The sequence below is a fragment of the Strigops habroptila genome, chromosome Z, assembly GCF_004027225.2.
Source record: "Strigops habroptila isolate Jane chromosome Z, bStrHab1.2.pri, whole genome shotgun sequence".
Lineage (NCBI taxonomy): Eukaryota > Metazoa > Chordata > Aves > Psittaciformes > Psittacidae > Strigops > Strigops habroptila.
This window is the reverse complement of record NC_044302.2, coordinates 30,201,474-30,214,246: the sequence shown is the minus strand read 5'-3', so window position 1 is coordinate 30,214,246 and position 12,773 is coordinate 30,201,474. Positions and strand designations below refer to the sequence as shown.

Genomic DNA, 12,773 nt, shown 5'->3' with positions numbered 1-12,773 from the left:
ATTTGCCTGAAATGTGTGTGACGTGTGATGCCCATTGTATCCTTGATTATCTTCCTGACCCTTGGGCCACTGTCACCTGTTTTAGTAGCCCTCTCTGCCTCCGTGAATCAGCTTTGGCCATGATTTCTAACCTACAGGCTTGCTGGAGTACATTGCAGGAACAACTGGGACCTCATGCTGTGGTTGAGCTGTAACTACAACAGCAAATTAATTTTAAAATTACATACCGATTCTTTCTGATTTAATTTCATATCTTATTAACAGCCACTTTTAAATGGCGTTCATAAATTAGTTTTACCTGCAGTAAATGCAGTCTAACTGTTCTTAAATCTGCTTGTTCTTACCTGCGGCGGTGTAGCCCTAAAATGAAGATCAATGCATGCTTTGCGTATACTCCCCTCTAGCGGATGCAAAACCCCGGAAAAACTGCAAAATAAAGAGGTAAACTACAAAAATAGAGCAAGACCATTTCTCTAGGGAGACATAAATACTAAGGATAACTAATAACGAAGGAGTGGTGCCCAGCTATCCTAACATCAGCTCAAGATTACCAGGAAAGGTAATGGAGATCTAGTGAAATGCTAAAAATACAAGAAACGGAAGACTGACTTCGGGGGGGGGGGGGGGGGGGGGGGGAAGTCTTACTGGATTTATAAACATTTATTTCATTGCTAAGCAGGGGACTCTAACAATATAGTCCTGGGGATTTATTATGTGAACCTTAAGGGAGTGGCTTGGGAAGAGCAAAATGTGTCATAAATTGTGTTTCCAAAAGCTATGTTCTTGAGAAATTTTTCAGGTGGAGGTTTGAATCAGCTTCACTGCTATGTAATGGAGGTAGGGACCACAGTGGTGCCCCAGCATTGCTCTTGGTGGAAGATAAATCCCATCTAGACAGACTTTACTGAACAATATGATCATTTGAAGGCGTGTAACTACACCAACACAGCTCCTCCTCTGCAGTGTCTGGTATAAATGATAGAACTGGTAAGTGTGGTAGTGTCACAACCGTGAGAGTGCAGCTGCATCCAGGACAGTCGGCGCAGCTCAGGGCTGTCCCACACGAGCACTCCAAGACGCTGAGCAGGTCCACCAGTGGCACTGCCCCGGCATTCCTCCTTTACCAGCACCTCTGTGGCACTCTGCACTGCGACTGGTGCCCGTCACGGTGCTCCCCTACACACCAGGAAACCTGGACCCAGCCGGCACCAGCTGTTGTGTCCATCATCTCACCCCACTCTAGTGGAAAGGCACCTGCACTAGAGACACCACCTCGTGCCACCCCTCACCATCCTCCTGGTCAGGCACAGGTACCTGCAAAGGGCCATGTCCCACAGTCCTTTTACCATTGTAAATAAAGAAGTTAAACTGCTCTGGAAGAGGGCTGGCCTTTTCGAGGCACCTTCACAAACTGCAGATGCACAGCTGCCCTATGGGCACATCCATTTCAATGAGACCATACTGAAAACAGCCGTGAGCGAGTTACTCTGTTAACTAGCAGGTGGGAACACGATGGGAACACTGCTGTTAGGTGGGACATCGTCACTTGGCACCACAATAAACCAGAATGACAGGTTAGAAAGTGGACTTTTATTACAGTACTGGGTGCATGGGGGATTGATCCGCTTGTCACACACATCAAAAAGGCAGTTCACAGCTCATGTATCTTCATTACATACACATTCGTTACAATTCTATGAAATGCCGTCCCAACTCCCGTTACTTACACATATGATAATTTGGGCAGATAAGGCTGTGGCGCAGGCACTGTGAGCTTGAGGAGTGGTCTCTGGGGGTTGCCTGGAAAAATACCCCCACTCGGTTTACCCTTCTATGGAAACTCATTAGTTAAGGACACTGGAATGCGTTTAGTGTTTCCAACTAACTACATGTTCTTTTTTGGGCTAATTTATGACCCTGAGAGGCTCCTTGAGCTGTTTTCTTTTGCAGCCGTTTACCTATTTGTTAGGCCCCACCAACAGGAGGAAGGCCTACATCCATTTGAAGGAAGACAATTGTTGAATGCCTTCCTCACCTTGCGAATCCCTGTCGCATGTCAGGGATGTCTCTATACACAAGGAAATTCGTTTTTAATTCGGTGTCAGACCAACAACCCGCTGCTGCCGCCGGGCTGCTCCCCGCGCCCCTCACACCTCCGAGCCGCAAGACGGCGGCAGAGCGCGAAGCCAGAGCGGCACCCCGCGGAAGTGACGTCATGCCAGGCCCCGCAGGCCCACCTCCGGGGCTCGGTGCGGTGGGCGCGGGTACGCGGCCGAGGCGGGCGCGGTAAGTGGCGGCTCCTCGGGGCGGGCGGCCCCGGCCCTGCCGCCTGCCCGCGCTTCCGCGGGAGAGAGGGCGCGCAGGCGCCACCGGCCGGGGAGGCGGCTGTGCGCGGGGTGTCCCTTGGAGAGCCGCCTCGTTGAGGGAGCGGGGCTGCGCCGTGCTCCCCGCGGGCCAAGCGGTGCGGGCCTCCCCGGTTCAGCGGCGCCCGTGTGTTCAGGAGCCGCCCCGCCATGACGAGATGGGCCCGCCGAAGCGGCGCTCCCGGCGACAAGGCGCTGGATGCGACCCCCTGGGAGGAGATGGCGGGGCAGGGCCGCCCGGGCTCTCTCCTCCTGCGGAAGGAGCAAGAGAAGAGGAAGAAGAAGAACAAGAAGAAAAAGGACTACCAGAACGAAGACGTTAACGGGTTTGCGGCGTACCTGCAGCAGAGCTCGCGGGGTGGCGAGGCGGCCGGAGCCGACTGCGCTGAGCTGGAGAAGGAGGTAGCCATAGCCTTGAAGAAGGACAAGCGGCGGGAGGGGCGGAGGCTGAAGAGGCAAGAAATGAAGAAAAATGCCATGGTGAGTTCTCTCTGCAGCCGCGGGTGTTTGTCTCTCCGTGGCAGCTTGTTAAGAACTTGGGAAAAGATCTCTGTGGAAAACGCAGGTTCCAGATCCTCTGTTGGCGCTGCCAGGGGTGGTTTGGTGAGGAGGCTGAATGGTTTACCTGCTAGAAGCACAGCGTGTGCTAAGTGACATTCCAAGTTAAAGAGGATGAGTTTCAGCTTGACTCCTAGCCTTTATCCTGGCTCCTCCCGTTCATACTGGTCATACTTAGGCTGCGATGAATTCTCAGCCCCTCTTGTCTCCTGGGTGAAACTAATTCAGGGCATTTCCATGTGTAACTCATTGGTACAATCTTTCTATTGTTTGGGGGCCTCTTCCTGCAGTGTCTTCTGCTTGAGCATTGGAGTGCGATCTCCAGCAGACTAGTAAGACTGTCTAAAACCAGTTATCTCACAACAAACTTAGGCATTCAGCATAAACTTGCGCTGAATGTAATCTGGGAGCGTAGTAAAGAGAGTTACTACTAGTCTGAGATATCTTAAGTTTTTTGTGAGTAAATAATAGCACTGGTGCAACATAGCTTATATTTCGCTAAGCACTTGCTGCAGCAGTACTTAAAGAGCCTGGGGAACTAGAGTCAAAATCAGGTGTCATTGTTTATTCAAGGCACTCAGTTGTCAATGAGTGAATACCCTGTACGGCGTGTTGTTGGTAAAAGGAAAAGTGTAGAACACACCTGTAATAGTGTGTTCTAATGACATAGACCACTGACAGTTACTTTGTGACAGGGTACAATATTTTAGTCTAGCTATTTTTCCCTAAGGAAAAAAATCCCTTGGTATGTTTGCCTTCTAAAAAGCTGGAACACCTTGTTAGACTGGGATTTTCAGGTCTTTGGATGCCATGCACAGGATCTTGTCTTTTTATGATAGAGCAACCTCAAATCTCAACACTAGAGGTGAGTATCTGATACTACCCTCAAAGTTTCAGCCAAGAGAAATAGTGGTCTAGTACAAGTTTACTCAGTGATAATCACATAATAGGAGTGAATTCTTTAGCAGTGTCACCTCTTAAGTGCTGTGTTTTGCTGTGTGAACTGTCTGTGGAAATGCATACAACTTAATTTTTATTTCAAAAGGTATGTTTCCACTGTAGAGAACCTGGCCATGGTGTTGCTGATTGTCCTGCGGTACTTGAAAGTCAAGATATGGGTACAGGAATCTGTTACCGATGTGGATCCACAGAGCACGACATCAGCAAATGCAAAGCAAAAATAGATCCAGCAATTGGTAGGTCTCAGAAATTTGTGGAGTTTTTGAGATGCTTTGGTCTTTTTTTTTGTTGGTTTTTTTTTTTTCAACTACTGACATACAATCTTCATGTTTTAGTAACTTTACTGTTCTCAGGAGAGAGGTTAGTATAAAAATGAACCTATCAGTGTAAGAGTATAATGTTTGTAGTATAGTAAAACATTGTCGTTGTAGTGTCTGGACTTTACAAAGTTTTTAATGTGGATCATAAACTGTATGGGATTTTGCAGGGCCATTTCCATATGCAAAATGTTTCATCTGTGGTGAGATGGGGCATCTGTCAAGGTCGTGTCCAGATAATCCCAAAGGACTGTATGCTGAAGGTGAGTGTACTGATTTACTAAAACCAAAACACATTTTTCATATTTAGCTGATGTGGAACAAGGTAACATTGCAGTGAATGAGGATCTGACTGAAAGGAATATCTGCCTATCTTTACTCTTGGTAAAAGCAGATTGGTTCTGGGGAATTCAGTGTTAATATTGATAATCTAGGGATTTCTGTTTTAATTGTAAGCTTAAGTTCTCATACTCTTTTAAGTATGAGAACTTGCTTGTGCTTGCAATATCAAGAGGCACACAAAGAAACAAAATCATAAAGGCTGTATGTGTGTAGTCAATGTGTGTTTAAACGTACATATACCAAAGAATGTGTTAAAAACATACTGTCATACTATAGTTTAAGACTCTGGGAGGTGTTCGCTCAAAACAACAGCTCTAACTAGGGAGAGGACATCTTCAGTGTAAGTGACTTTAATGAGAAATGTGATCTAAGTTTGGATTTCACTCAGATTCTGCTCTGCCTCGTTTCTTTGTTGGCACTAAAACAAAGCATTCTGTCTCCCAGTACAAACTTGAGGCCTGGCAAACTCAAAAGAGTGATCTTACAGTACAATCACTTTACTTTCAATGTTTGGTTTATAGTTATGAAATATAAAATCCATGTTTGTAGACTTTATAGATTTTCTATTTAATATCTCAGCATTTGGAGTATTTCAGCAGAACTCAAAATGAAAACTTCCAACAAATCAGAAATAGTCAGTATGTGATGACTGGAATTTGTAGTATGTAGTGCTTTACAGTGCAGTTTGATTGCAGACAGCTCTCTCTGTCAGAGACACAGACAGAGGAAGCTGTGTTTGCACGCTTCCACAGCTGGCTGTTTATCTGCTCCATGATGTTATGTTGCAAAGGAGTGCAGACCTGTCCATAAGGATATTGCCATATCTTCTTTACAGGTTGTGACTACAGATAAGTAGATTTTTACAATACACATACAAGAGCAAAACAATGTAGGAGGCATGTTTTGTGTTTGGGTTTTTTTGTTGTCTGTTATTAGGTTTTTATTCCCAGATGAGTAACAGCTTTCTCTCTTAACAGGTGGTGGCTGCAAACTTTGTGGCTCTGTGGAGCACTTCCGAAAAGACTGTCCAGTAAAACAGAATGGAGGTGAGATGCAGGGGAATGTACAGAACAGAGTCTGAGTGCACAGCTGAGTACCTTTATTTACTGCTTTGCCTGCCTTCAGTCAGGAAGAAATGGGTTTGAGAGGAGAACTTGCAAAGAAAGAGCAGAGGTGATCTTCCTTTGGGATGAGTGCTTCTATTGAGGGGTGTGTGAAGGCATTAAGTGTTAAGTTGCAATGCATAACTTGAACTTTCTGTGATAAAAACAGCCAGCTTGTAGGTTCCTGAAGATAATATGGGCTAATGTGTACTTGTTAGCCAGTATTTTTACTGCTATTCATAACTTAGCAGCTGTAGAACAAAACTGGCTGCTGCTTCTGATGATTTCTGTGTGAAGTGGTGGGATTTAATGTAGTGTCAGTTGCTGGGTGTTGGGATTGGCAGCCTGTAGAAGCTGTGTGTGCAGGCAAGTGTTCAAGTCACTCAAGACAGGAGAGAAGGAGGAGGTAGGAGATCTGTCCAGCTGGATTCACCAGGTTGGACAGAGCCTTGGGTGATATGTCTAGTGTGAGGCGTCCCTGCCCATGGCAGGGGGGTTGGAACTAGGTGATCTTAAGTTCCTTTCCAACCGAAACCATTCTGTGATTCCATGATTCTGCCTGTGGGTGGAAAAAATACATTGTATACCAAAAAAAACTGTTAAGGAAGGCAAAAGCATCAAACAAGGGTTTGAAGAATGATTCTGTTACTGAAGTGCTGACCCATTTGTGCATTTTTATACTGTGTTTGCATGGCTTATAGAACCTTGAGTTAATAATATGCTACTTTTGTGGAATTTATGTAAGATATTTATGTAGGCAATAGAGGCCTATGCGTCAGCCTTTTTTTTTTTTTTTTTGTATCTGATCCACATTTTTTGCCTACTTTTTTTTGAGAAGCTTTATGTCCGTAATGAAGACTGACAACTGCTGTTTAATTTCCCAAGGGACATCTTAGTCTTTACCCTGATGTTTCAAAACTAGTTAAAAATAGTTGAATTAGTTGAAACTGCAACAACATTGTTAAGAGTTGTAATAAATATTCTTTGAAATCAGTTTGCATTATGCAAAGTACTTTTAGACTACAGGAAGATAGCTGGTAGCTGTCAGGTTTAGCCACTACAGCTTGTGGTTTCTTTGGGTGGACCTGTCCCTGGACTTGAACAGGCTGGAGAGGTAGGCTCGAGTGGTAGGCCAGTGCGAATGTCATGAATTTCATCTCAGCCAAGTGCAGTGTCCTGCACATGGGTCCCAAGGGCAGTCCCAAGCACAAACACAGACTGGGGCAGACTTGATGGAGAAGCCCTGGGGAGAAGAACTTGGGGTTTTTGGTGACAAGAAGCTCCCCATGACCCGGCTTCATTGTGTGCTTCAGCCCAGAACCCCCCTGTGTGCTGGGCTGCATTCCCAGAGCGTGAGCAGCAGGTCGAGGGAGGGGATTCTCCCCCTCTGCTGCGCTCTGGGGAGAACCCCCCTGCAGCGCTGATCCAGCTCTGGGGCAACAGCACAAGAGGGATGTGGAGCTCTTGGAGCGAGTCCAGAGGAGGCCACGGAGATGCTGTGAGGGCTGGAGCAGCTCTGCTCTGGAGACAGGCTGAGAGAGCTGGGCTGCTTCAGCCTGGAGAAGAGAAGGCTCCTTAAGGAGACACCTTAGAGCAGCTCCAGTGCCTAAAGGGGCTACAAGAAACCTGGAGAGGGGCTTTTAACAAGGGCCTGTAGGGAGACAGGACAAGGGGGAATGGCTTTAACCTGCCAGAGGGGAGACTGAGATGAGCTCTTAGGCAGAAGTTCTTCCCTGTGAGGATGGTGAGGCCCTGGCACAGGGTGCCCAGAGAAGCTGTGGCTGCCCCATCCCTGGCGGTGCTCAAGGCCAGGTTGGACGGGGCTTGGAGCAACCTGGTCTAGTGGAAGGTGTCCCTGCCCGTGGCAGGGAGTTGGACCTGGATGAGCTTTGGGTTCCTTCCAACCCAAACCAGTCTGTGATTCTATATTCTTGGTATAATTTGATTTGTTCCAATCCAATCAAAATTAAGTTATCATTGAGGAAAGAAGTATGAATTGGTTAACAGTGTTTTTTCTAGCGAAGGAGTATGAAGTGGTCTAAATAGCATTTAAACAGCAGGATGATGTTAATTATATGCAGGGATGTGAGTTGAGAAATGTAAATTTTGCTCTGTTGTGCTTTCTCAGACTTGTGTTTTTCATCTGTAAATCATGGAATCATGGGATTGTTAGGTTTGGAAGGGACCTTCCCTTGCAGGGGCACTTTCCACTAGACCAAGTTTCAAGCCCTGTCCAACCTGGCCTTGAGCACTTAATAATAAAGGAGGTCTTTCTTTTATATCCAGCCACACTTAACATATTCTGAAATCATCATCGTAAGAGTTATTTGGACTTACGTGAGAGCTAACGTACCGTCTGTATGTTTTTTGAATGCTGCTTTGGACAGAAAAATAGAAAAAAATAGAAAAAAATGATATTAATGGTAAACATGCAATGGTAGTAATGATTTTGTGAACCTTGACAATTTGTGTGGGGGAAGAAAGGGAGCTTACAAGACCCAGCTTAAAAAAATAATATCTGACTAAGTTGTGTAAGGAGAGTTGGCTTCAGAGCTAGAACTGAATGGACAGATCTTCAATGAATTAATGACAGGCTGTTGCAGGCCGAATCTTCAAATGCTTAAGTTTCACATAATGGTAACGCTGAGCCTTTCCATAATCTCCTGCCTCTCTTTGCAGACCAGGTTACAGTTGGGCGATGGGCCACTGGAATGAGTGCAGATTACGAAGAAATCACAGAAGCACCAAAGCTGCAGAAAACAAAAGTGAAAGTACCCAAAGTTGTGACTTTCTGAAAGCCTTTTGGCTGTAAACCACTTTGCATTGCTTCACTTCAGAGTAAGGACTACACACAGTGGGTTTCTGATTCAAGCACACTGCTGTTGCAAAATTACGTTGGGTTTTTTTGTCCCCCCCTCATTTTTCCATTTGCCTCCCAGACTCACCCAGCTAACTGCAAAGTTGTGAACCACAGAAATACAGCAAGTGGGTATTTTGCTTTCATATATCTCTGCCAAAATACAGCATTCCCTCTGATTTGCAGTCCTCACTGCCAGCTCTCTGAAGAGGGAAATTGGCTGCTTCTTGGGACAGGGATCTGGCTGCAGTAACCAAACAGGTCATGTGTATTCCATCACAGGGGCTTATGACCACTGGATTTCAGTGGTCATCATTGTGCCTTAAGAGGGCTGTTTTACTTTACCAGAGATGAACACAATCATACTGATCTTACCAAGAGTATTTCTCTATTTCTCTGAGGGGTTATGGGTATTTTCTAAAGAGCCTTTTTGGTTTCACCACCGCCTTTTAGAGAGAATTGATGATTCTTCTCTGTGTGCCAGCCTGAACAGTTCTGTGGTGAAGGTACCAGGTAAACCCCACAGCCTGTTGAGCTTGGGTGTAAAATTCTTGCTGCTCATGGTAGGTCAGGTAAAATATGTACATGCATTAACCTCATGGCACGCACATGTTGGATTGAGTGTTTGTTCAATTAGTAGAAACAGAAGCATGACCTTCCTCTGATACCTGTGGTGAAATACACCTGGAAGGAGTTGGAGAGCAAGTGAGCAGCTTGCTCAGTTTCTTTACCTTTTATTTTCTTTACCTTTTATTTTCTTTACCTGCTTTCCAAGGAAAGTGCTCAGAAGTCGTCAGTGTTTCTGTCTTGATAAGTTGGGAGTAAACTGTTTTGTGTTACAAGTGCCTGCTTAATGGTAGATATCTTTTTAAATGGAGACTGCAGCCTGAAAGCCTTAGAAAAACTGACAGGTTTTTGGTTGGTTTGTTGGTTTTTTTTTTAAGTTTTAAAACCAAACCCAAACTGGCATTCTTGCAACAGCTCTCAAATATTGTAGTACAGCCCAGCCAGTGGTGGTAGGCTTTCACCTGTGCCTGATTGTCTTGGTGTTACTGGGAACACCAGATAGGAAACTGGAGATCAGGACTGGGTTTTAACATGCTCAGGACCAGCCACTGAAACTATAGATTTAGAACGTGCTCTTCTTACAGCAAGAAAAACCCCACGTATGGAAATTTAATGTGCGGGTATATTTTATATTTGTACATGCTAATTATTTTTAATAAAACATTGCTAAAGAACACAATAGTTGGAGCTCTTATTGTAGGTTTCCCTGTTCTGCTCTGGATGCAAAGGCACATTAAGTTGACTACAGTAGGGCAAGTATGCTCAGTATGTATTAATCACAGCACACATTTAAATGGGGAAGAAGAGTGGATGTGGATGAAATCAAGGATTAATTACAAAGTTTTACAGAACTATTGACTTAAAGCTCAAAGCAGTATCACTTTAATATGGACAGTTTGGCAACAGATGTTTATTCCAACCTAAAAAGTGTTTCCCTTTTTTTATATTGTTAAAAAGGCATCTTTTTAGATCATTTCCTGTCCTTAAAAACGCGTTGGTACTGAAACATGTTCCTTTATGCATAGAACTTGGAGCCAAGCACCCTGACTTCCATAGCAGTACCAACAGTTCCCAGAGGAGGGGCTGGTGCAGACTGTGATGTGCAAGCTGTGGCTTGGGGGCACAGCCTCCTCTACAGCATGTCTGTGGCTTAAGTAGGACCTGGTCACCTGGTTGTGCTGAGGCAATGTGAGCAGTATCCCCTCGACAGACTGCTGAGTTCTGTGGTCTACGACATGTCAGTGGGAGGGAGAGAAAATTTACTGTTCCCTTCCCACAGCTGATCACTGTCACAGCCTGGAGTTTGATACCTGTTGCTTTGATCTGTCTTGCACTATAGAACCACTTGTTAGGGTCCTACACCTGACTAGTGCTCTTAGAGAAGAAATAATGGACTTCTTCAGACTTCACAGGGTAAAATCACAGGGTACAGCTGCTGTGAGAATTTCAGTATAAAGGCAGCAGCTGTTTTCAGCTTGCGCAGGGCTGGAAGCAAGTACACCTCCCTCTTGTCCTCTGCATCACTGACTGCTGTGGAAAATGAGGCACTGAAATGATTTTACCACAATAACAGCTGCACGGGTTGTCAATCTTTAATCGCTGTTGGACAAAACCACTTGTTAAATACACCCACTATTCTGTTTTGAGATTATTTCACAAAGGTATGTGTAGTTGAAGAAAGCTATTTGAAAAGCAACTGTGAAAGGTGCTGCATGTAAAGTCACATCATACCCACAAAAAAAGTTAAAAGCTAGGCAAATAATGAGTGCTTAAGTGAAGTTTGTGTGCCAGAAACCCCAATCTCTTTATCTTAGAAGTTGCACAGACTTTGAGAAACTACAATCCTTGGTCTTTCCCTACACCCCCAACCATGTGTGGTGGCTGTGTCCAGAACGTGGCCCAGCTTTACAGTGCTTCACTCTCCAGGGGCCCAGGTCTTGGTGTGGGTGCAGAGGGAGGAACTTGTCATGTAGGAGTGAGATTGGCAGAACGCTAATATTTCAAAAATCAGAATCACAGACTGGTTTGGGCTGGAAGGGACCTTAAAGCTCACCCAGTTCCAACCCCCTGCCATGAGCAGGGACACCTTCCACTAGACCAGGTTGCTCCAAGCCCCGTCGAACCTGGCCTTGAGCACTGCCAGGGATGGGGCAGCCACAGCTTCTCTGGGCAACCTCACCACCCTCACAGGGAAGAACTTCTGCCTAAGAGCTCATCTCAGTCTCCTCTCTGTCAGGGTAAAGCCATTCCCCCTTGTCCTGTCTCCCTACAGGCCCTTGTCCAAAGCCTCTCTCCAGGTTTCTTGTAGCCCCTTTAGGCACTGGAGCTGCTCTAAGGTGTCCCCTTAAGGAGCCTTCTCTTCTCCAGCTCTCTCAGCCTGTCTCCAGAGCAGAGCTGCTCCAGCCCTCACAGCACCTCCGTGGCCTCCTCTGGACTCACTCCAAGAGCTCCACATCCCTCTTGTGTTGTTGCCCCAGAGCTGGACCAGGACTGCAGGGGGGGTCTCCCCAGAGTGCAGCAGAGGAGGAGAATCCCCTCCCTCAACCTGCTGCTCACGCTCTGGGGGCGCAGCCCAGCACACAGCGAGGTTCTGGGCTGAAGCACACACTGCCTCCTCATGGTGAGACAAATAACCTTCTCCAACTAGCCCTTGCATTAGCCCCACAGCCGAGTTCAGTGTGTAAGTGTTGCTAAAGTCACGTCACACACTGTGCTCCACAGAGAGCTACCCGAACATGATAGGAAAAGCTTGGTGCAGTTACTAGCATTTGGGCTCTTTCTCTCCTGATGTGCATGCATTCAGAGCTGAACATTAGGTGTCTCTATTCACTAAAAACTCCCCCCACAGAGACTTCTCTGCCAATTCAAGAGCTTGTGTCTGCCATCATCTGCACACAGCAAGTGCAGACAGGGCTGGGAGGGCTAAGCTCCTGGTTAACAGAGTCTAAGGCCCGGACCCTTCTGTTACCTGCTGAGCCAGGAGGCGGCAAGCAGGGCCTGGAGAGGGCTGCCCTGAGACTGCTCCCTAGACTGAGGCAGTATTGCACCTTATCCACGTGATAAAAGCGATCCAAAACCAGGTTCTGGATCTATAGTCTCTGCTCCAGAGCTGAAGACCAGGATCTTCTCTACTTCATTACTAAAGCAGAGGTAACCTTATGTTGCGCAGCATACGGTGGCCAGCCTTTGTTTGTTAGATGCAGAATACGGCACTGATTTCACTAGTGCTTTGGTTCAAGGTTGTGCCCAAGCTAAACTAGTCTGGTTGAGAGGCCAGGTGACTCCTGGTGCTGATGTACCCAGAGAGCTTCCAGGCTTCCCACTGCTGTCTCTGCTGCTGCTCTCAACAGACATGCCGTACACAGAATGTAACCTATAAATCACTGCTGAAAGCTTTGTTTTGGCTGTAGGTTAAAATGAAGATGTGTTTAAGTAGGAACTGGACCAGACCCCTAGAACTCTTGCTCTAGCTATTACGAGACTACAGTAAAATGAAATGGCACTGCTACAGCTCACAGGCTTTGATTCCCTTAACACGCCTGCATTCATGTTGTGATCCAACTGCTGATGACCATACTTGTTTTTCTGAACAAGGCTCTTCCGAGCAGAAGTCAGAGCCAAAACAAAGTAGACGCACCACAACAAAAATCTCTGAAACCACTCTCCTTTTTCATCTGTGAGGAAGTGGACCCAAGAGTTTCACTGT

General features: G+C 46.1%; 2 protein-coding genes across 3 annotated transcripts in view; both read left to right on the top strand.

Moving 5' to 3' along the window:
• Positions 1-12,773, top strand: part of ATP6AP1L (ATPase H+ transporting accessory protein 1 like) — a 756,678-nt gene that overhangs the window by 343,648 nt on the left and 400,257 nt on the right. The window lies entirely within an intron of this gene.
• Positions 2,298-9,746, top strand: ZCCHC9 (zinc finger CCHC-type containing 9). The gene is made up of 5 exons (XM_030470297.1): positions 2,298-2,843; positions 3,967-4,117; positions 4,369-4,461; positions 5,518-5,586; positions 8,323-9,746. Exons 1-5 carry the CDS (start codon positions 2,514-2,516, stop codon positions 8,436-8,438), a joined length of 759 nt encoding a protein of 252 aa, XP_030326157.1. The 5' UTR covers positions 2,298-2,513; the 3' UTR covers positions 8,439-9,746.